This window comes from Heliangelus exortis, chromosome Z, assembly GCF_036169615.1.
Source record: "Heliangelus exortis chromosome Z, bHelExo1.hap1, whole genome shotgun sequence".
Lineage (NCBI taxonomy): Eukaryota > Metazoa > Chordata > Aves > Apodiformes > Trochilidae > Heliangelus > Heliangelus exortis.
Genome location: NC_092454.1, coordinates 24744523 through 24767207, shown reverse-complemented (window position 1 = coordinate 24767207; position 22685 = coordinate 24744523). Strand labels below are relative to the sequence as shown.

At 42.5% G+C, this 22685-nt stretch overlaps 2 protein-coding genes across 10 annotated transcripts in view; one reads left to right on the top strand and one right to left on the bottom strand.

Moving 5' to 3' along the window:
• The first annotated feature begins 520 nt into the window (after positions 1–520).
• Positions 521–14359, top strand: CLTA (clathrin light chain A). 3 transcript variants are annotated; one of them, XM_071731700.1, is made up of 7 exons: positions 521–816; positions 7112–7149; positions 8963–9080; positions 10074–10185; positions 11574–11627; positions 12852–12887; positions 13913–14359. In XM_071731700.1, the coding sequence occupies exons 1-7, from the start codon at positions 606–608 to the stop codon at positions 14082–14084; spliced, it is 741 nt and encodes a 246-aa protein (XP_071587801.1). In that variant the 5' UTR covers positions 521–605; the 3' UTR covers positions 14085–14359. The 3 variants fall into 3 exon arrangements, with proteins under 3 accessions (XP_071587801.1, XP_071587802.1, XP_071587803.1); XM_071731701.1 differs by lacking the exon at positions 11574–11627 and having other exon boundaries at positions 523–816; XM_071731702.1 differs by lacking the exons at positions 11574–11627; positions 12852–12887 and having other exon boundaries at positions 526–816.
• Positions 14360–18207: 3848 nt separating this feature from the next.
• Positions 18208–22685, bottom strand: part of GNE (glucosamine (UDP-N-acetyl)-2-epimerase/N-acetylmannosamine kinase) — a 33029-nt gene continuing 28551 nt past the window's right edge. For all 7 annotated transcript variants that reach the window (XM_071731698.1, XM_071731694.1, XM_071731696.1 and 4 more), the window contains exons 10-12: positions 22172–22354; positions 21393–21509; positions 18208–20646 (exon numbers count right to left, since the gene is read on the bottom strand). In XM_071731698.1, the coding sequence (XP_071587799.1) occupies positions 20411–20646; positions 21393–21509; positions 22172–22354 (536 nt within the window). In that variant the 3' untranslated portion in view covers positions 18208–20410. The remainder of the gene's footprint in view (positions 20647–21392; positions 21510–22171; positions 22355–22685) is intronic.

Here is a 22685-nt window from a genome sequence, read left to right as displayed (position 1 = left end):
TCCAGGAGACGGGTGCCTCGACGCGGTGTTGGCACAGGCAGCTCCCCGGGTTACTGCCGCGTCTGGCCCAGGCTCCAGAGCAGCCACCTGTCTTCTGGCAAGATCCAGCACTGCCTCACCGAACCGGGTGTTCTGGCGAAGACGCAGCGGAACACTGCTCCCTGCCGCGGCTCACACGCCGGTTGCTGCCCCGATGCGGGGGCAAAGGCCGGGAATTGCCTGCCTAGGAAGCCACGTCCCGGGCCGAGCCGCAAACCAGGCTCCAGGGCCAGACAGCAGGGAGGGGGGTCCAGGTTCGGGGCTGGAGCTCGGGTTTCGGTTCGGATTCTGAGCCCGTGAGGGGCGGGGCTGTGGGTGGGAGTTGGGCGGAGCGCCCCGCCCCTGCCCACGCGCCCCCCAGTGACGCGCGACGGTCTTGGCGCTGATTGGCTCGAGCGCCGGGCAGGGCGCGGATCGTTCCGTTAGCCCCGCCTCCCCCGCTCGCTGATTGGCTCTCCCGGCCCATTGGCCCAGGCGCGGCCCCTCCCCTTCCCCGCCGGTCCCGGGCGTAGGCGCGGAAGCCGCAACCCCCGGCGATCCGGAGCTCTCCGCCGCTTCTCGTCCCCATGGAAGACTTGGAGCTCTTCGGCGCTGGGCAGCAGCCGGCGGTCCCCGCCGATAACGGGGCGCTGGACGGCGGCGAGGAGGATCCCGCCGCCGCTTTCCTGGCGCAGCAGGAGAACGAGATTGCGGGCATCGAGAACGACGAGGGCTACAGCATCCTCGATAGCGGCGAGGTGCCGGCGGCACTGCAGGTCCCGGAGGGAGCCGACTCGGGTACGCTCGGAGGGACGGCGGCCCCGGTGCACCGGCCCTCGCAGGCGCGGTACCCGCCGGGCTGGGCAGGGGAGAGGGGAGGGAGGGAGAGACGGAGGGGGAAGCAGGGGGCCCGGTCTGCCCGCGGGTCTTCGCGTTCTCCCCGCTTCCCCGGGGGCCCCGTCGCGGGAGCGGGCGGTGGGTGCCTCGGCGCGGCGTTTTGCCCCGCACGGTCCGAGGCGGGCGAGCGTGCCGTCCTTGGTGTGCGCGGCCTTGGGCGACATCTGCCCGCGGCCTTTGCGGGGCTGCTCCTGGGCTGTGCCTCCCGGAGGAGCCGGGGCGTGGGGGCTGCTGGCCCAGGTGCTCTGCGGGGTAACTCTCGGTCTCGTCTAAGCCAGGAGACTGCCTGCAGTGAAGAACCACCTGAAATGGCCGACCCGTTGTGTTCTGCCACTCGTGTTTCTGCCTTCAGAGGCAGTGATCCTGAAGTGTGCTAGCAGTTGAGCTAATGTGTAATTTTAGTAAGCTTGCAGCCTTTGTTCCCTACAACCTTTGTACTGAGGGTGAGAAAACTGGCACTGCAGAGCATACTGCTTCATTCAGAGGTGGGTGGTGAAGTATGTTGGGAACTAGGGGTTAGTGTGTTCTCAGTTAGTCGTCACAGTAGCCCTGAATGAACATACCTGATTGCAAAAGGTTTGGGGTTTTTGGCTGAAGTCTAAGTGGAAAGGAATTGTAAGTGTAGGATAATGCTGTGCTTCACTGGTGTTCCAATACTCTTGGAAGACTTGGCTTGTACTGGTCACTGGGTCCATAAAAACAGATTTTGTTGTTGTGTGACATTCCTTTGTCACTTCAGGGAGATGCCAATCTTCAGACCAAGCTGAGTAACTTTGCTTCCCAGTTCACTATGGGAATAGTGTTCACATTTTTAGAATTAAGTCTTTGTTACGCAGCCTGATTTCTAAAATTAGTGGCATATCTTATGGATGAGGATGCAGGTTCATAGTACCTCTTGTAATAAAGCCCAGCAAGATAAACTGAGCCATGGAGACCTGTTGCTTTCAGTGCTTGTCTAGTGGCAGCACAGCCTCTAAAGTCAGCTCTGTTGCTATTTGTATTTGAAATCCGGTCAGTATCCTGATAAATATCAGAAAGCCTTAGTCTCAAGTGCAGATTTGCTTATTAAACTGGTTTGTAAATTCAGTTAAATAGGTGGATGCAGATTTCTTCTTGAAGTAAAATTCTTATGTAAATCCTTAAGCATTGTGATCAGGAATTTGTGGATTTGCTTTCTTTAGCTTTAAGCTTTTTGAACTCCTTATTTACAGGTCTGTTGGAGAAGCTTTCTAAATACTGAGCTGAGAGTCATAACTCGGGAAACTCTCAACTGAAATCTGAAGATGCTAAGTTCAAGTATTGTGAGGTGCAGTCACTGAGATATTGAAATATACTTGTAAGAAACACAGTGTCTCATACAGCAGCTTTTAAATTGCAGCCACTTAAAAAAAAATAAGGCAAATGCATGGACAGTAGTGAACTCCATAATCTGTTAATATTTGTACCAGGAAACTGGTGTTAGTGCATATTTCTGTTAATTGTAGTAGTGGTGGGCACTGGGTGATGTGCCAGGCACTGCTGTCTCACTCAGCATAGCTTCATATCAGCATGTTCAGGGTTGTTATACTGGTGTGAAGCAGCAGCTCATTTATTATGGAAGTAGCTGTGCTGTTCAAGCTTCTGGGCATGAGAAAACCAATCTTGCTGCCCTTGACAGATAAAGCAGGATGATAGCTTCATAGAACAGGATATATTGCTGTCAAGGTTTAAGGCTGTGCCTGCTTCCCTCAGTAAAGCTCACTTCACCTCCAAGGCTTCAGGACAGGCCCTGGGAAAGTCCCAGTCTGGGCTCCTGGAGTCAGTTGCAGATGAGAGGTGAATGCAGGAACATGTGGATTCAGGAATGCATGGATCAAGATTGGAGGCAGGCAAATGGACGAGTTATCCAAGGTTGCCACCCATGGACAAGGAGAGCTTGACCTTCATGATCCCTCAGCTTTACACAGAGTATGATGTGTAGGGGATGGAATATTTCGTTTTTGTCAGTTTTGGGTCACCTGTCTGGTTTGCTTCTCCCCCACAGAAGGGTCACAGGTGTGACTGTTTTCTGCCTTTTTTGTTTCCCAAGTGTAAGATGTTTTTCAGAATTGAGCAGTGGCCTTGGTTCTGCATGCCATTTTCCAGCCAGAACTATAAACATCAAGTGTTATCAGTCCTAGAAGTAGAAAAAACATGCTGTTAATTTCAGCAAATGCAGTAACTTAGAAAAGACTTAACTGTGAAGTAAAATTACTAGAAAGAAAATTGTTTCTGTCCTGACTCAAACCAGCATGCTGATACATGCTTATGGAAAGCTAGGTGCTGGTGGAGCTGGATTGATAAAAAAACCCAGTACAGTTACTTAGAAGAGACTTAGTTGAAAAGTAAAATTGCTGCAGAGAAAATTGGTTCAAATTGGCCTTGACTCAAACCAGGACAACTATGTATCAAGGAATATGATGTTACTGCCAGACCAAGAAAAAAGACCAAGTAACTTGGTCTTTTATGAGATCATCTTTTCAGTGATAAGTCAATGTCTGCATTTATTTATAGTCAAATTCTTCAATTTTCTCCAGTTTGACAGTACAAGTTCTTCAGGTTATAGCCGTTCATTTAGTATGTCCTCAGGTGAGTGAATTGAGGTTGAAGCGTGTGGCTTCTTGAACCTGTATGTTAATATAAAAACATTGTGACAGCTTGTCAAACAGCTTCTTATGGAGAATACATTCAAGGACAAGCAGTTTTGTATCTTAACAATCATGAAAGTGCACACAAATTTAGCATAGGCTGTCCTCAGACATTGCCTTCACAGTTTCAAGCTCTGTCATTTTTGTATGAACTTGAATGAATGATGCTTCTCTGTCATCTGCATCTTTAGGAATAAAGAAACTTAATTGTGTTTGCTGGTTTGTCCATAAACCACATCTAATGTCCTCTTCATATACTTAGTATTAATTAGTGGGAAGATATAATTAGGAAAGAATTGTTTCCTCCTGTCTCTCCAGTTAGCACTACAGACAAAAAGACTTACTTGTTTGGGGCTGTTGATTCTTCTTCTCATAACAGCCAATGTTCAGGGTTTTACTGTACAATCAGTTTCTTGAGGCTTTAGAGTAGCACCTGCCCAGCAGCACTGTGAAAGTTATAATAAAGGGATGGATTATGTTTAACTTGGTTTTGCTGTCTCATGGTGATACTGCATTATTTTGAAGCTAATGCAGAAAAAACTATCCTTCTGTTTGCAAGAGAATATTCCATGTATTGAAAAGTTTCAGGAACTCTTATGTCATAACATTATCGCAGACAGAAGAAGGTAGGGTCTTCTATTGAAGATGAGGGAATTCTAATGGGTTTTAATATTACAGCAGGTTATAACTAAAGCACAGGAAAGAAGCACTCTTCCTGACCTGCTTGCCTTATTTTTCACATAAGTGTGAGAATAACTTACAGCTAGAAAAAGTCTTTCTTCCTCAGTTTCTTGCATAACTGTCTGAACAAAAACTGCAGAGAAGATTCTTTCTCATCCTCTTACAAATAGATGTTAAGTAGATGAAGAAAAACATGATCTTTGCCTGAAAGAAAGGGTGGGAAGGCCTTGAGTGGTGAAGTTACTTAACTTTATGTTTGAATGTATTAAACTTATAGAGTGGTTGGGGCTGAAAGACACCACTTAGTGTGCTATTCTGTTGCTTTAACTGTAGCTACTAGTTCACTCAAAGCAGCAGTGGAGGAGTTGAGTGCTCATTGTTTGCGAGAGAGAGAGAGTGAAAGCAGCTCATTAAATATACATCATGTATGGTGATATTGAGGTTCGTTTCTCCCGCTTGATAATACTGTTCAAAGCATAGCTGGATAGGAAGACCTCTGGAGGAGCTAAGTCTATGTGCTAGGAAATGGTTGAACTTGTGTTAGAAGAGCTACTGCTGCAAAGTCCTGCTTCTGCTGTGACAGCAGTCTTTTGCATTGAGAGTAGGACTTCAGAGGGATGTGTGACCAAGGCTAAGCAGACATCTTGTTATGCCAGGCAGTACTGAGTCTGGTACTAATGCAAGTAATTGCCTTGAGAGTATTTGGTCAGTAAGCCTCTGAAGCAAGTTGACATGTAGGACTGAAGTCATAAAAGTGTTGGTCTATTCATCTTCAGGCTATGCAGACTTTTTTTTTTTCTTGTAAGCTCTAGTGCATGTGTCGGGAACTAATCCTAGCTGTCTGTTTCTGACAAGCCTGGTTCCTGTGCATGCAAGATAGCTGATACAGCTTCTTGTCTCCAAACCCTTCCGGGCTCTATCTGAGTTGCTGTGCTGTTGACAAAGACATGTCAGCATGACCAGTGGGAGGGGATGTTTACTGGATTTGTCTTGGTGCAAAGTGGTGAAGGTATTAATCACTAATGGCTTTAGCATTGAGAACTAATTACAAGAAGTAGAACTGATAGTAGAAGGCACTGACTACTTGAACTTACTATGAATTTATACATTAGCATGCTAAAATGCCCTCCCTTAGTCTGGAAGGACTCCCTACTCATAAAAACCCCTTATCCCCTGAGCACACACAGTAGTAAGTACAAGTATTGCCACTTTTAAGTGAAGAAGGACTAATTGATATTAGGGATATTAGGGATATTAGGGATAAGGTGATTTTGCTTTATTTTCTTGGAAATAAAAGAAATGCTGTGTTATGGGGAAAGTCTGCTAGCTTTGTGGATATACCACCCAGCACCCCTTTCCAAGCAGAAGTGGAAAAAGCAAGTATCTTGATTCTATTTGTGGACTGGATTATTGGTCACTGGGTCCACAGACCCTCTTTGAGACACCAGTGAGGAAGTTCATTATTACCCTGTTGTCAGCAGGTGTTATAAAACTTGGGCATGTTTTTTGGAACAGTATCCTTAGAAATAAAGCTTTATCATAACTTCAGAAGCAAGGCACACCAAGGCATCACCAAAGAATATGGATTATTACTAAGTAGAATGTACTACAGGTGCAGCATGCACTTTTGGAGCTTCATGGACCCTGAAGCCAGTAGAGAACTTATGTTGCTCATGGATGATACTAAAATGCAGGTAGCAGTAATGGTATTCAGGCTTTTTCTGCAGGAAGTCATATAGGAAATGATGTTTTTTCTGTAGACAAAGAGATCTTATATACATAAGTAGCATTGATTATTGATATCAAGTCTGCCAGGTAGTCTAGGCTTCATGCTGAATTTATAGACAGCAAGACTGGAGAGCTGAGATGAGAGAAAGTTCTGACAATTTTTCTGGTTCCAGTTAGTGTACTTGTCAGCATGCTGGTACAGTGCTGGTTCCTCTTCTGCTCGCGGTATGCTCTGTCAGCATGCTGACTCAGCATCTTAATCACAAGTTCTGTGGAGCTCAAAACAGATGGAAAGTGTAATATTTCTAATGCTGGGCACCTGGGTGCCCTCTGGAAACACTTCAGCTGTGTGCCAGTGACTTCCTATGCAGAGAAAAAGCAGCCCTGAGAGACCTGCAGTGGTCTTAGCTGCAGCCCTCAGAAGTGCTGTTGTTCCTTTCATCTTGGCAGACTACCAGCCTGAGTACCGAAGACCTGTATGAATATTTTTACTGTAGTAAGAAAACTGAAATAGTAATATTTATTAGCCTCACCTAGATGGTGAGTCAGTGTTTCCCAAGGCATCACTCTTGTGAAAGAACTGCCTTTCTTGCTGAGATGGGAACTGCATGTATTTAAAGGATAGGCTCTTTTGGGTAGTATAGCAATAAATGTGTCTCCATGTTTCACTGTCCAAACATGTGAGCTGCTCTCTGTTCTTCTGAGACTGGCAGAGTTTGCAGCTGGCTTATTCGAACTGCTGGTGTCAATTTGAGTTGTAGATCCTTGCTTAGCTTTAATCCTGGCCCTTGCAAAACAAGATGAACAACTGCAGCATGCATATGTAGTGCAGGTGGTCTTAAATTGAAAGAGAGTGAAGCATAAGCAGGGTGGAGAAAGTGGAAGCAACTTTAGAACACTCTGTAGCAGCTGGTTCTGCAGAGTCAGGGCTTACTTGATGGCTTGTGCCTGTTTGGAAAGGTGCAGAGATAAGAAAGTGACCCTTGAAGAGTATCAGGTAACACTAGGTTCCATACCTACGTCATTAGGTGCTGTAGTAAAGCTTTCCACACAAGTTACTGACATCAGTAAATCTATTCTGTCTTTCATCTAATGGCTAAACTACAATCACTTCTTTATAGGTGCTGTTGATGGAGTGGTTAATGGAGATGCTTATCAGGTAAGATAGATGTGTTGTCTACTTAAAATATGCTGTTCAACTTTGAGAACTTTACCTTAATCTAGACTAATACTTCTCGCTTCTTTTCTCTAATGTGCTTTTATCTCATGTCTGAAGAGGAACTTCTGTTCTAACAGCTCATCACTTAAAGCTGTTAATGCTCTTAACATGCCCCTCCTCTGAACTTAGAGGCAACTAAAAGCACCAGTCCATTTTCAGTTACGGCTTAATAGGACAGAACCACAGCAAGCAGACTGACAGGCTTTATGGTATGACTTAACATTGACTTGCCAAGTCACTGGCTTATAAGCTGAAAGCATTCTCTGACTATCTCATTTAAAGAAATTTTCTAAATTGCTTGTTCCTTAAGGAATAGTTCAGGTGTCCTGGTTGTTTTATTAAGCATTATACGCTTCTTGGTGGCATACAGTTGCAGGAGATTAAGCTGTTGACTAAATAGCCAGTCATTGTATAAAAGCAGATTAGATAGCCATGGTGATGACAAAAAGAGAAGATAGTTGTTTTATTAATGTTAGAGAGGACTGAGGCATGCTAAGGCATTGCTGTGTTATAACTGAATTTCACACCAGTCTGGCTAAGGTATTGTCACTGCCTGGCATCAGAGTTGGGTGGATAGCTCTGAGTGAATGCTTGGGAAGCAGGCAGTATATGAGCTACTTTTCCACAGAGTTTTGAGTGAACTTTGAGCTTTGTGGAGAAAAAAAAAACAATAGATTTCACTGCTGCTAACTTTTTTATATTGTCACAATTGCTTTGAGATTGATGGGAAAACTATATCTTACTCACCCTTTTTGCTTCCTTGTACAACAGAAGGTAGATGAAACACCTTGATTTTATGTTTGCAACTCCCAGTGACTGGCTGCTTTGGTTAATAGAGCATCCTTAGAAGAACAGACTGAATAGACTACATGTAGTGTTTATTTTAGCTACCTGTAACTAGTTTGGCCCTTCAGCTAGCCAATTTATTTTGTTTTGGATTGAGTGTGAAGCTTTGTGCTGTTGCAGCAGCCTGGTGTCTTTTTGCTTTATTCTTCTGTTGAGGGCTATAGGGGGTCCAAAGGGGAGCAAGACACAGCCAGATCTGTCGTTAGCTGCCGTACATCTGGTAATGTCAAGACTGGTATTTCTTGGTTTTGTTAACAGTAGGGTTGAAACAATAAAAATTGTTGGATGTAGAGTATCCTCTGCGACAAATACCACAATATTCAAAAAAAGTATGCTAGTGTGTATGCTGCTTTGATGCTTAAGTATCAAAATGTCTTGTGTTCCAGGCTGCATACACCAGTCCAAATTCTGTGAGGTCTTCAAAGGACAGTGGCTTTTAATATAAGTTCAGTTTGCAAATCTCTCTGAAGCAGGCAAATAAATTATAGGGAACATTCTAAACTCTAATGCACAAAACTATATATAAAAAAATTGCTTTCATAGCAAATATTTAAGGTGAAATGGACCGGAGGATCTTTAGGCCTACAACTGAATAGGGAGACATTAGGTATTGTGTTCTGCTTTCTTTAGGCATCAGTCTCTGGCACAGTATGAATTCCCAGTCAGCTTGAATTTGTGTTTCATCTCTGGTTGCTAGAGACAGCCCTGTATTAATTTGCTTCAATCCTGCTGTCATTTGTTTGCAGGATGTTTTTCACGTTAATGGTGATGAAATGCAGTATCACATCAGATGAATGTGTAATGTGCTTACTTCAAATGGAGTTAAATTTAATACAGCCTCTGCAGGCAGTTATCCAAAATATTCAGTTGCTGTGTATAAATGATGTTGCTGTTCCTTCCCTTTAAGGAGAGTAATGGTCCAACAGATTCATATTCTGCCATATCCCAAGCTGATCGACTTCAGTCAGAACCAGAAAGTATTCGGAAGTGGAGAGAGGAGCAAAAGGAGCGCCTGGAGCAACTGGGTAAGGAGGGTCCTCATTGCAGTAGTGTTCTTGCTTGTGGGTAACATCGTGGCAGCTTCTTGAGCGGCAGAATTCTCAACCATGGCCTTTGGCTTTTGGGAATCTATTGTGCTTCTTGAGTGTGAGCAATAATCTTACAGTAATCTTAACAGCAAGCAGGTTTAATAACTGTGTAGAAGTGAGCAAGCAAGTGGCTCTCTGAACCTCAAGAGTATTCATGTAGCCTGCCCTTTAAGCACAAATAAGGTGACAGAAAATGAGTAGCCTTTATCAGGAAGGAAGAGTGAATAAGTACTGCATCCGTCAGCACTTCATTCAAAGAATAAAGGATTCTCATTTTGTAATTTCTGAGGCTATCTGTTGTTGCACAGATCTTAGTCTAATACCTTAATAATGGACTAGTAATTGAACTTAAGTACAGCTGTCAGAAGCTGTCTGCAGATAAGTGTCACTGCATTTAAGAGGCTACGACTGGCATGCTTTTCACTTTGAAATTGTTTGGACAGAACCTTCTGTACAATGTGATTCTGGGTAGAGCTGAGGCTGTTGCTCCTCTTCTGGGCTGGCTGCAGCAGATGAGCTTGTCCTGAACTGTAGACTGAGCGTAAAATCATGCTCAGTGCCAGGCTCCCTCACTTTGTATAAGCACAGACACTTCCCTGAAAGCAGAGTCTTCTGTCAAAGCTTTTTTTTAGCACTTGTGTAGCAAGGTGACTGTTTCTGGTTTTGAACAGTTTGCAGGCCAACAGACTTGTTGTATCTGAAGTAGTCTACAGGTGCCTCTTCTAAACTGCAGTGGACTGTCCTAGTTACGCATTACAGGCATTCTGTTCAGCTGAATGTTCCTGAATCCTCTGAATCCTCTGAATTCTAACCCCTATCTGAGCAGATGAAGCAACTGTCTGCACTAGATTCCACCCTGAGCCATCAGTTGAAATGTTTGCAAGATGCAGCTGAAATAAGTGACTGACAAATCAATTCTTAAATCTTCAGATGCAAACTCAAGGAAGCAGGAAGCAGAATGGAAAGAGAAAGCAATAAAAGAGTTGGAGGAGTGGTATGCCAGGCAAGATGAAAATCTCCAGAAAACAAAAGCAAGCAACAGGTGAGGTTTCTTCAGCCATCTGAAGAATCGTGGTACTGGATATGAAAATAGTGAGGAGAGACGATAAAATACTACTAGTATGCCCTGAGGCACTAGTCCTTCCAGTCATTAAAAGAATTTTCCTTTGGAGAAATCAGTCTCCAGAGGTACACTGTCTCTTCAAGTTTTCTTAGAATCTAGGTTAAATCTCTAAGAATAGCAGGAGAAGCCATTGAGATAATGAACCAGAATTACTGAAAATTTCTTAAGGCATGAAGTTTGAATGGTGCTAGGAAAGTGTTAATCTACCCACTTGTTTGCATGCTTCTAGCTGCACAGGTCTTCAGTGACTGTAATTATCTTCCTTGAGACCAGCAATCTTTCTTGCTATTTTTAGAACATGTGGAAGTGGCCTTCTAGAAAGTTAATCTTTTCTACAGATTATTTCATTAGATGTCTTAGAACCTTTGGGTCCTCCTTTTGGAAACAATTGAGGAATATCCTGACTTCAGTTCTGCTAGTGCATAAATTCTGACTGTGCCTGTGTTGGGGTTGAATTATCTAATTATGGATCCTGGGCCATAAACTAATGATTTGGCTGCTAGCTTGGTAAGCTCTTGCTTACACTTAATAAGATCTTCACCATGGAATTTTAACTTCAAGCTATCCGAAGGTAAATATGATAGTACTGACCTCATACCACTTAGATCTCTACTTCTGACCTAGGGTTGCTAGGTTTTTTTTTGTTTGGTTGGTTTGGTTTGGTTTGGTTTTTTGAAACAAAATTTTTCTTGTCAGTTTTGACATTTGGCCAGCAGGTTTGTCTTGAGCAAGTTGAGTCCTAGGGAGACTCTGCTTCTTACTAAAGGAAGAAGGAAGCCTCCAGTTCCTAAAAAACTATAGATTTGAAGCTCTCATTCACTGAGCTATGTTCTTTTGGTTGGGCCCAGAGAAGTGAACAGGAGCAGCACACTTCTTGAAGGTGGCCAGACATCTTGATACCTTACAGCTTTGTTGTGGCCAGTGAGTGCAGGGTGTACATTCTGGAGAGGAGTCCATTTAACAAGTGTTGCACAGGAGGAGTGTCTGACATTCTCCTTGGCCTGGTGAGATCTTTCTCCTGCTGGTGTTTTTTGTCCACTGGAAGTAGCCCAATGCTAATACCAGGACTCTAGTCCTAAACTAGCTGGTCCAAACTTTTAGGGTGTAGCAGAGCTTTTGTGTTGCTACTCTCAGTCAATGGCATAATTGATACCTTCCATGTGGTAGCTGCTTTTCTGTTACAGTAAGTCTAGGTGATTCAAGGTTAATGTGCTTGTTAGAACTGTCTTCAGCTGTGTTCCGTACTTCTCATCCTTATCTCTTCTCTCCTGCCTGCTTGCCTGCCTGTTGGACTACTTGCCACCTAGGGTGGCAGATGAAGCTTTCTACAAACAACCCTTCGCTGACGTGATTGGTTATGTGTATGTTGCTTAACTACTAATTCTGTTTGCTAGTCAACTAGATAATGAGGAGGATCATAAATAGTGATGAATGTCTGAAGGCAACTTCTGAATATTTCAGGGCTAGTAAGCTAATGTAAGTAAGTAGTCTTTATTTTTTGGACTGACTTGGTTCTGCAGTATTAAGTGCAGCTTTCCTGTAAGGATCCCATACACTGCACAACATCCAGCACTTTTAAGATTAAATCATGTAGTATATATAACCCTGATGTTTTGAAAGTGACTTCAGTAGTCTTTAAAAGTAGGGGTTTACAGTTGTTTCCAGGTCAGTGAACACTGCTTAGCAAGGTGCTTTGCTGGGTGCTGCAGGCCTTAGTGCTGTGTTTAGTCTTAGTCACTTTGACAGAGAAGCACAATGTGTAAGCCTGAATTCTCTGAAATAGGCATTGAGCTTCTGAGCTGTGCTTACTTGCTTGCATAATTAGAAAAAATATTCAAGCAATTGCATGCACATAAATTTCTGTAAGCCAAGGAAAGGTAAGGAATCATCTGCCATAAATCAGGGTAGAAGAGTTGTTTACGTGTAGAATTAGTACGCTTATAGAGAGCAGATTCAAAAGTACAAGAAGGTGGTACTGGAAAATCAGTATTTGCTGCTGGGAGAACATTTAGGAGCAGCTTTACTTAATCATTTTGCAAGCCTATGATTCGATAAGAATACAGCCATAACTTTCAAGCTTCATTGAATATGCTAGCTTCTGTGAGGTGAAAGGATTTCAATTTTCATTGGGTTGTTCATATGTTTTAATTTCTTCCCTTAATTTGTAGACTTGAAAGATAGCCATGTTACAGATGGTAAGGTGACACCTTTAGGAGGTGTATTGGTGAGCCATGGTTTGGCTTTGAGCGGATTAATATTGAAGGTCCAGTGTGGAATTCGTACCTATAACCTATAGGTGGGTGTAAACCAAGACTTGTGAAATGATGGATTTACAGGTGGTGTTTGATTTCTGAAGTCTCCTGGATTTGATGGATTTTTTCCAGTAAAATTCTTTTTTTTTGTATATCCAGTGCAAATGTGCAGTGTAAGTGCTGCAGAATGAAATTGGCAGCCTGTTTCCTGAATGTAGGCTAAGCTACTAGTGCATGTTCAGCTAGCTGATCATCTGCATTAAACTCATTCTCATTTTCTATACCTGACTTAAACTTTCTCTCCTTGTTTCTTTTCTTCTCTTCACCTTTAAGCACAAACATAAACCATCCTTGCTACAGCCTAGAACAGTTAAGTAAACAAATCTTCACTGCCCCTTAAAAGTGTCATGTCACATAAAGTAGCAGTGTTGTAGTGATCCTTGTCTTCGGTGGTGTCTGTAACCTTACCATCCCTGTGAACAGTGCTGAACCCTCATGGGAGAGTCATCTTCACTGCTTTTTCTGTACTGCTTGTTGGAGTAGATGGATTTGGTTTGATCTCTTGATGCTTACTGCTCTTGCACTCAGGCAGCTACCAGGGCCCCACATTTCACAAAAACCTGATGCTGGAGCATTGTCCTTGTATTGAAGCAATGCCAAAAGGATACAGCCGTGAAGCCACTGGCACTAACCTGTGCATAATATCAAAAGCCTCCTTAAAATCTCCATAGGGTGGGAGCAAGCAGGGGAAATGTGTTTATCCTGTGAGCTAATCTCTCAGAGAAGTCATCCCCTCTGCCAAGTTATGCTTTAGTCTACAGCACCCACAAGCATGGGATTAATGACATAAATTCCTTTTGACATGCTGTTCCACTACAGCACTGGGAATCCTCAGTGTATAGTTTAATGGTGGCCTGTAGGCCTTGGGGCTGATTTAAATCCTCACACTGAATTTGTTTCGAGACATTCTAGCAGAGAGCTGTAAATTTCCAGTTGGCAAGTGTCCAGTGTAAACCAACAAGTGGCAGAGGCTTAACTAGTGAAGACTTGGGCATTTCTCCATAGATAAAATGCCTGCATAGGAGTGCCTTACTTCCTGGCCGTTTGTATGGTGACTCCTTAGGCAAAGACTCAATCAACTACTCTTAAAACCAAACACCTGTATTCCAACATTTTACACAGCAATCCTCTGCACTGCTTGTGCATAGCATACTACTGCAACCTACTTTCATCTCCAGGGTTGGGGCAGTGGGAGCTTAAGTAGCCATGATGTCCACAAGCAGCTGTCAGGTCGCATTTCTTATGAAACATGCTGCAAGAAACTACATCCTGTAAGAGGGAAGGAGTGCCTTATATGTTGGACATTAACACAAGGTGCATTGCATTACTTTTAGGGCAGCTGAAGAAGCCTTTGTGAATGATGCAGAAGATGTTTTCCCGGGCACTGAGTGGGAACGTGTGGCTCAGCTCTGTGACTTTAATCCCAAGTCTAGTAAGCAGGCAAAAGACGTGTCCCGCATGCGTTCAGTCCTCATCTCACTCAAGCAGGCTCCACTGGTTCGCTGAAGGAAAGTGCAATGGAAAACACCATGGATGCAATATCTTAACCTGACTCGGAGAAGCTATGTCTGCTGTAACTGGATTAATTGTTTCAGTGGTTTTTCGGACCAAACCTTGTGATGTGTACCTAGAGCTGATACTTGTTTGATTGCATGTTCTTCCTCATGTTTTCTTTCTGTGTCTGAAATGGGAGAACCTCCAAAACTGTAATCTCCGTGCTACTGTGCACTGAGATGTCATTTCCCACATTACTGATATTAAAGATCTGTTAAACTGCAAAATGTGTTGACTTTGGATGAGTTAAGCAGTGCTTCTGCTCCCTTTCATCACGGAGTATGTGTATTGAGTGTGAACAAACTTTTCTCTGTAATTGCTAGTGATTTCATACTGCTGGTAACTGACCAGCCAGCAGTGCTTCTGTTCTCTGAGAAGCTCTCCTGCTCGTCTCTGTAAGCTTTCTTAAGGCTCTTCAGAGCTTTAGTCTAAAAACTGCTTCCCTATCCAATTTACCATACAAGAGAAGCTCTAGGAAATTGGAACAGCAGGCTTGTTAAGGAGCTTATTTTGCTTCTAGTGAAACTGAGGACACTGCCTTCTGCAGGTAAGCAGTTCTGTGTAGTTTTCTCCTGTCACTCCAGCTGCAGATCTTGGGCTAGAAATGCAGTCCAGGGCACTGGCATAGTTAAGGCTTTTGCTATTCTACTGCATGTTCCATTCTGCCATGTATTTGATGTTGGTTTTTTCATATGCAAAGTCCTGTTATGCAGAGGCTGTTTGGATATTCTTGAACTCTATCCCTGTCATTACTGACTCTTGCAGACACTTTCTCCCACCAGGGTGGTGGAATGGCGATTTGGAGAGGGGAAGACTTGCTCTTACTGCTGCTCATCTGCTGGGTTGGAGCTCTGGTGACTGAATTTGAAACAAACTGTTCGAGAAAATCTTTGTTCTGCTGCTTCCTGGTCCTGTAATCTCACCCAGCATTCACAGGGTTTTCTAGCCTTTCTCTGGTAAGATTTACCTTAGCTGCCTGTGCTGTTGGAATATTCTGTTCAGTCTCATACATTTATTACCCCTTTTTCTCAAAGAGGTACATCCTGGCTGGATGGGCAGCCAGGACAGTTTGAAGAAGGCTGCAGATGAGACTGAAATTCACTAAGATTCAAGGAGTTGCTAGCTGTTTTTTATCCTTTGGTGGATAAAATACTGAATAAATGATTGCTAGTGAGACTTTAGAAGTTAAGCTGTACCTTAGCATTGTGTATAGTGACAGGAGCTATTCTCATGTGTCAAGTATATTCACAAGCTACTGATGAATGCTGATGAAAATGCTAATAGACTACAGCTCTGGAAGCTTAATTCCATGGAAGATGAAAGCAGAAAAATATTTTCTAAACTGCACAGGGATGCCACAGGTGAGTTGAATAGGACTGAAGCACATAGTAAATCCACGTAACGCTCAGTGCTAGCCTCAACCAATTACACATTCACCTTAACTGAAAACTTTCTTCCACTCACCCCAAAGCTCTACAAAGGCTTCTGAAATGAGTTGTTAATTTAATAAGGAAAATTCCACTGTCTTAACTAGACAGTGTTTAAAATACCAATTTGAATTCACTGGAACCTGAAAGATCGTCAGTTTAAGTGGGGTTCCTGCAAACTGGGTTATGGAAATGATTATTCACTATATTGTTCTATCTCATAAGACATTTTATCTGTGGTAAGGGCATGGGTTTCAGCTGCAGTCCTGAAAAATAGGCATAGACTCTCTAATTCAAGGCCAAAGCAATGTTATAAAAGCTAAAGCAGTGTTTTATAATCTGGATTTGCAGGGACTAACAATGTGTCTCTCTCCTAATGGGGAGTCTAGAACTGGATCTGGCAGTGGAGGTGTGGGCTCACCAGCTGTGAATATTGGCTTCACCAGTACTCTATGCAGACTTTCTGTGTCTGAGAATTATTTTTTTATGCCTAGACTTTGTGGCACTGAGCAAGATACTCACCTTTATTTGGACAAATCCAAATCCCTGTGTGTGCTTTTTTGTCTTGTTTTCTTCAGAAATCTGTCATGTTTGTGACTTCATGTAGAAATTCTGTACTGCACCTGGCCTTGCTCAGTGTAATCATTTTTTTACCAGCCTTCCCACTGTTGCTGCTCATCTCTGTAGCATGAAGCTGATGCAGAAAACAGAGCACGTCAGTGGAACTGGAAAAAAAACCCAAACCCTGGACAATTTGTATCCCTCAAACAGAACACCAGGTGCATGTGCACAAAGAGCTTATGCAACATTGGGAGAGAAGCTGCAGATTCCAGCTGAATACATCCTTTATATAGAACTTGCTTTGTTTAGCTTGTGATCAGGGGGCATCCAGAAGCCTGCCAGTATGAAGAGAATGAGCATTTGTAGAGAAGGGGGGTGGAGAGAAAGTCATGGGTTCATTAGGAAGCAGGCAGTCTGGAAAGGATAGCAGTGCTATTTCATCTTCTCAGCCTGAAGAATCATGGAATATTAGGGGCTGGAATGGACCTTGACATAGAATCCAACCCACCTGCCAGGGCAGAATCACCTAGTGTAGGTCACACAGGAACGTGTCCATGTGGGTTTTCAATGTCTCCAGAGAAGGAGACTCCACAACCTCACTGGGCAGCCGGTTCCAGTGTTCTGTCACCCTCAAAGTGAAGAAGTTTTTTTCTGTATTCACACAAAACCTCCTGTGGTCTAGCTTGCACCTGTTACCCCCTGTTCTGTCATTGGTCATGACTGAGAAGAGCCTGGCTCCAGCCTCCTGACACTCACCCTTTACGTATTTAGAAACATTAGTGAGGCCACCCCTCAGTGTCCTCCAAGCTAAAGCTTCTTATTGCCTTTTTCTATCTGAAAGAGCAGTCATCTTTATCTGATTTTATACCAAACCAATGTACAAGCAGTGAGGGCTTGGGACGCAACTGCAAGGTATAAGGTTTGATCTTGTTTAATGAATTTGCCAAATGAACCAATCCACAAGTGCTACAACTGTGCACACAAACTTAAGCACAGCTTAAGAAAAAATTGGCTGTGTCTTTTTCAGAATCTTATGAGCATTTTTAGTTGTAACTAAAACACATTTTGTGCCCATAGCGCATCTGCTTTCAGATTGTGAAGTAAACATGGGTTGGTGCCAGGATAAAACTGATGCAGATTGAATCGAAGTATGAACTCTGTGCCTTACTGTCTTGTCCTGTATTTTCTGCGACACAAACTTGACAGAGCCTCCATTGCTGATGTCCTTTTGACAGTTCTGGTACACTTACAGGGAGGGAGGACAGTGCTTCAAGACCACCAGAAAGCTGAGGCATTTATTAATTTTGAGTGTCTATATGGCAGATCAAAGATTCAAAATACTGAATGACTAAACTTACTAGCAGAACTTAACTGGACTCCTCATTGTCCCTCCCAAGCCCTGGGTGGGTTTCCATGCTCCAGCAGAGCTGCAACAGAGCAGGTTTTTATTCCACCAGATGAAAGGATGAGTACTGTGGTATAGGGACTGAAAATGGTCTTATACTGGTAATGTGAATTGTAAGCTGCAGTATCAAGAACTCCAGTTCTGAACATGTGGCACTCTCCAGTTTAAGTGCTGCTGGTACTTGCTCATGCAATGCTGATGATAAACATGCAAGTCCATGGAGGCATCTCCCGCTCAAGCTCTGAGTGTCACATGCAGTTCTGCTTGGGAGGGCTAGACAGTGGTACTCGTGGTCAGGATTCAGCAGATTAATGCAGGTTATGAGAAGGCACTGCTTCTTCAGCCTCTGGAATGCTGACAACTGTTGGGAAAAGCACATTCAGCTCATGTCCTCTGCTTTCACTCCCCTTCTTCCCTCCTAGTAATGGATATAAAGGCTGGTTTGTCCCTGTGTGCCATAGTATGGGCTGCTCTAAAGGACATAGGACCAGTAACAAGTTACCAGACTGCACAGTAATGAGATGTTCTGTGAACATCTGGTATTTGCTCCCCCTGGAATTGGTTATAATTGGGTGTTAGTGTCCATAAAACCCCTGGTCCACAATAAAGTGTCTGAAGTGTGAGGGAGGTTTCTGAACAGGGAAGGAAAAGTGAAACAAACAAAATCACTATTATGCTGTTAAATATGATTTATTATTTTTGATTTTATAGACCCACAAACTTCTCAGGGACAACTGCAAGGACTTCTGCACCACTTGCACATGCAGCACGTTCTTGTCCATTTAACAGAAAAAATATCTCAAAAGCATCTGAAGAACCATTTCCTTTAGTACTAGATATTAAAGACAGAGTAAAACTTTTCAAATCTTTTAGACTTTTTATGTATTCTCAATGCTTGCAGCCTCCCTTGATCTCCTAAGGGAAAACACATCTGGAGCCTCAGATACCAAAAATACCCCAGCTTCAGAAAATCTGGTATCACTTTTAGCCAGATATTCCTTGGGATGCTAGATGATGGAAAGAGCAAACAACAAGGTGCCTCTCTGTTAGAATCTCAGTACTGTTACCCCCTGACCTGAGCTCCTGTTGCCATAGAACAAAGCTAGTTTTTCCTTGAGCTGCTCTGGTATTAAAGTAACTGGCAATCACCAAGTAAACTTAGACACAAAGGAAAAGGAACTAAGAACCCCATGTGACATAAAGGCTGCTACAACTTTGCAAACGGCTTAAGAGCCTTAGAGCCACTACTTACAGATTTGAGAAAAATTATGGTAGAGGCTGTGCAGTTATTCCTGGGGACATCAAGAAGATCTGGTGTTTTTTTAAGGTCTCCTTTGAAGATGTGAGTTCTTAGTAAGCATTCCTTCCTGAAGAGAGGATGAAGTGAAGGCAACTTTTGTAGATTATATCCCCACAGTATCAGTAGAGGTTCACTGTATCAAAAACTCTTCAGTCCAAGATAAGTGGAAAGCAGAGATTGCAGAAAGTTGTTTCATTTTAACTGGAGAATAACTTTATGGAAATAGTCCCTTTTACTCCCCTGTACTAATACATTACTGGGCTTCTGAGAACGCCATCGGTTGTAGATAAGTTAGATGTCAAAACAGGCCATTAAATGCAGTACACAGGATGGTTGTGTAACTGTTCCTCCACTGATACCTTCTTTCTCGGATAGCCAATCAGTTAGATGGGTCTGTATTTTCAGTTTTTTCTTGTGTAAAATAATTGTCTTTACTTCAGTATCTTGAAAGTGTGTTAAAAAGCAGCTGGATAAAGACAGAGCTATACACCAAGAAAGACTAGTTAAAGAAACAGGAACTATACTTCACCTAGGCAAGCTGTCACTGGTATTTGAAATACTTTGTTCCCAGCTTTCTGAATGTCTTGAAGTGGAGGATGAGGCTCGGACTTGACTTTCCATTGTGTGGACTGGTGGTGAACTCAAGATGAGAACAGTGTACCTGCAGTCACCAGAACTGCTGAGGAGATGGACTATGTCACTCTGCAGTGGAACAGATTTCTTGAAAGGAAGAGTCTTCATGCTCTGGCTCACATAGCTGAATTTCAGCTAATAGGTTACCCAAGAATAAACAGTTCCCTCTGTTAATTTGGCAGACAAAGTAATAGACTAACTCCCTTGAGAAAACCCCAAACTCTAAAATTCCAATAATTTATTGTTGGCCGTAGCCAGAAGAAAAAGATGCTCAAAGCTACACTTGTCAGTTTGACTGGACTGCTGCCTGCAGACTGTAAGTTCACTTGACCATGATCCTTTTCCTTCATAAGCAAAGCTTCTAAAAAGAAACTGTCCTCTAAAAATGATGTGATAAGTAACTACCTCCACCAAGTCCTCCATGAACCACAATTTTTAGATGCAGCCTTTATGACTGTAGAGGCAGCTTCCCATGTTTACACCCACTGAAATTACTACTTGCTATTGAAGATTACACCTTTACTTTGTGGGTAGAAGCCTGGAAACTGAGCAGCTGGTCACATTGTAGACTCCTCATTTCACATAGGTGGGAAATGAGATACGGATCCCCAAATGATAGCTATAATTTGACACACCGTACGCATATTCTGCACCATGCATCAAGATATGCTCATAAATAAGTCACTTAAAGCAACACATGGGCCTAACAACAAGCATGACTAAAACATGATTAAAACCAAGAGATTTGCACAATAGCTCCTATGAAGTAAGATAAGCTTAGGAAAAATAGAAAAGATCATACTTCAACTAGGAAATACCGAAATAGTCACTAACTATTCAGAACACTATTCTTGATTCAGTAGCTGCGCTCATCAAAGAAAAATTTTGGGCAAAGTATTCCCTCCACCCATTAGGAATTTTACTAGTCCATTTCTATCATTCTTCTGCGTGCCTAGTATATCCTACGTGTGGTGTAATCCAGTACCAGGCTGGCAGCTCCAAGAAGAGCAGGATCAGCTAGATTTGAGACAACCACATCCACAGTTTTAACAGAGGACAAAGCCTGTCGATGTATCACATCTTTGACAGCATTAACATAGTGGCTAGCTAGGACTCCAGAAAGGATCACAAGAGAGGGGTTCACAGTGTGCAGAATGTTCACGACTCCAAGGCCTAGTGCTGTCCCAGCTGAAAAGATAAAAAAAATTATGTAATGTATCTATGTCCACATACATACGTATTAATTATGTATGTCCAAGCAGTATTTCTTGAAATAAGTCTGTTAGCAGCAAGTGACACTGTCAGGAAAACATTCAATTCCACATGACAAGACAGTTTTGAGTTTGTTATCAGGGAGTACACATTTGCCATTATTTTTTCTTCCAAAAGTAAAAGCAAAAAAGAAGACAAGTTTTATTGCAAAGTAATGCATCATCCAATTATACAGATGTGAAAGACAGAGCAGTGCACTACCACCTCTGTAAGCTAAACTAAAATAGAGAAGCATTATTCCACCATCTTGGTGCTATAGCTATGTATAAGGAAGAAGACTTTTTTTTAAAGATATCAAAACAGTAAAATATTCCCTATGAAGTAGTAAGTAAACTGCCTTTGCTTGCTTACACTAGCCATTCACTCCTCTACAGTGGAATGTCTCCAAGTATTCCAATATGTGAATGTTGAGACCTCACTTTATACAAACTGATTGTTACAGAAACTTTTCATCTCATTTATTGGAACAGAAACTTTTCATATACACTTCTACTTACTTTCCCTTTCACATTTACATTTAACATTTCATTACCATTAGTAATTATACAGAGAGAGGTCGTCAATGTGTAGAGTTGTGTTTGTTGTGTTCTACTGCATTACCACTTCTGTATCCCCAAAAATCTAACCCTGGGAGGGTTACACACTTTGGGTTTTGTTCTCACCTGTTCTGAGAATGCTGTCTGCTTTTGTGTTCCCAAGTTTAGCTGCTTGAATGAGATGTGCAGCGCTAACAACCTCCTCATTCTTCATTGACATTCCTTCTACTAAAAGCAGATCCTCTGAAGAGGAGGAGAAGCCAAGAGAAAAATATGGTGATATGGTTAAGTCAAGAACTGGAGGGTGGCAAACAGGCAGTTAAGATCCTTGCATCTCTTTTGCATGCACACTGAAGCCTGAATACTGGGAAATCTGTCCAGCCCCAAGTTCTAACCAAAGCAGTCATGTTTTCATTAATCAGGAAACTACTTGTAGAAGCAGGGCATCAAATTCAAACACTTACAGTATGGAAATTCACTCCTGTCAGCCCCAGAAGTTAATAAAATAAAACATTTTTTCTCAAGTGCATCTAAGATTGAAAAACTAGATTTGAAAGACTGTCACTGTGCAAGCAAACCTCACAGAATGCCTACCTGATTACCTTACATTGTGTGTAAAAGGGAAAAAACTGAAATCTACTACATGCTTGTGGTAATTTTGAGACCAGTGGTTCCCACTGTAGCTTGCCTGGTTACTGCCATCACTGAAAAAGAATTTTACTGTGTTACACAGATTGTGGCAGCTCCTGCATTGGCCATACACGTATTCTATATGGTTGCCTGTACACCTGTTCTTGTCTCTTCCCAAGAAAAGATGAGAAGTCTATTTTTCTTAATATCTTCTTTTCAAGTTTCTTCCTATACAGCAATTTAGTAATGTGTTAAAAAATAAAGTACATAGATACCATCATGCAGTTTCTTAGCTTCTCTCTGTAATGCTATTCCAGAGGCATATGCTTCTATACAGCCTTGGCTACCACAGAGGCACTCTGGTCCATCTAAAGACACAACAATATGCCCAAGCTCTGCAGCACAGAAAGAACTGCCATGGATCAATTCGTGTTGATGAACGATTCCACCTCCAATCCCTGCAAAGATAAGAAAACTTCTACAATTAAAAAAAAAAAAAAAGAAAATAAGAAAAGATGTCGTTTTTGAAGACTCTAATTCTTCAGGACATTGACATTTAATTATACTGCTACAGACAAGATAAAATAGGTACATCAGTGATCTAAAATGGAAACCAGAAATTATTGGTTACTGAGTAACTTCTCTTTGTTCCACACATCTAGTAAGGAAGCTTATAGCTTCCTCGTATTCATATACGTATCAAAATTGTATATAATGCTTCTTCTTTCTTAAAAAGCCTATGGATGGTACTGAAGTACAATGACAGATGTTTTAAGCTTGTGAGTCATG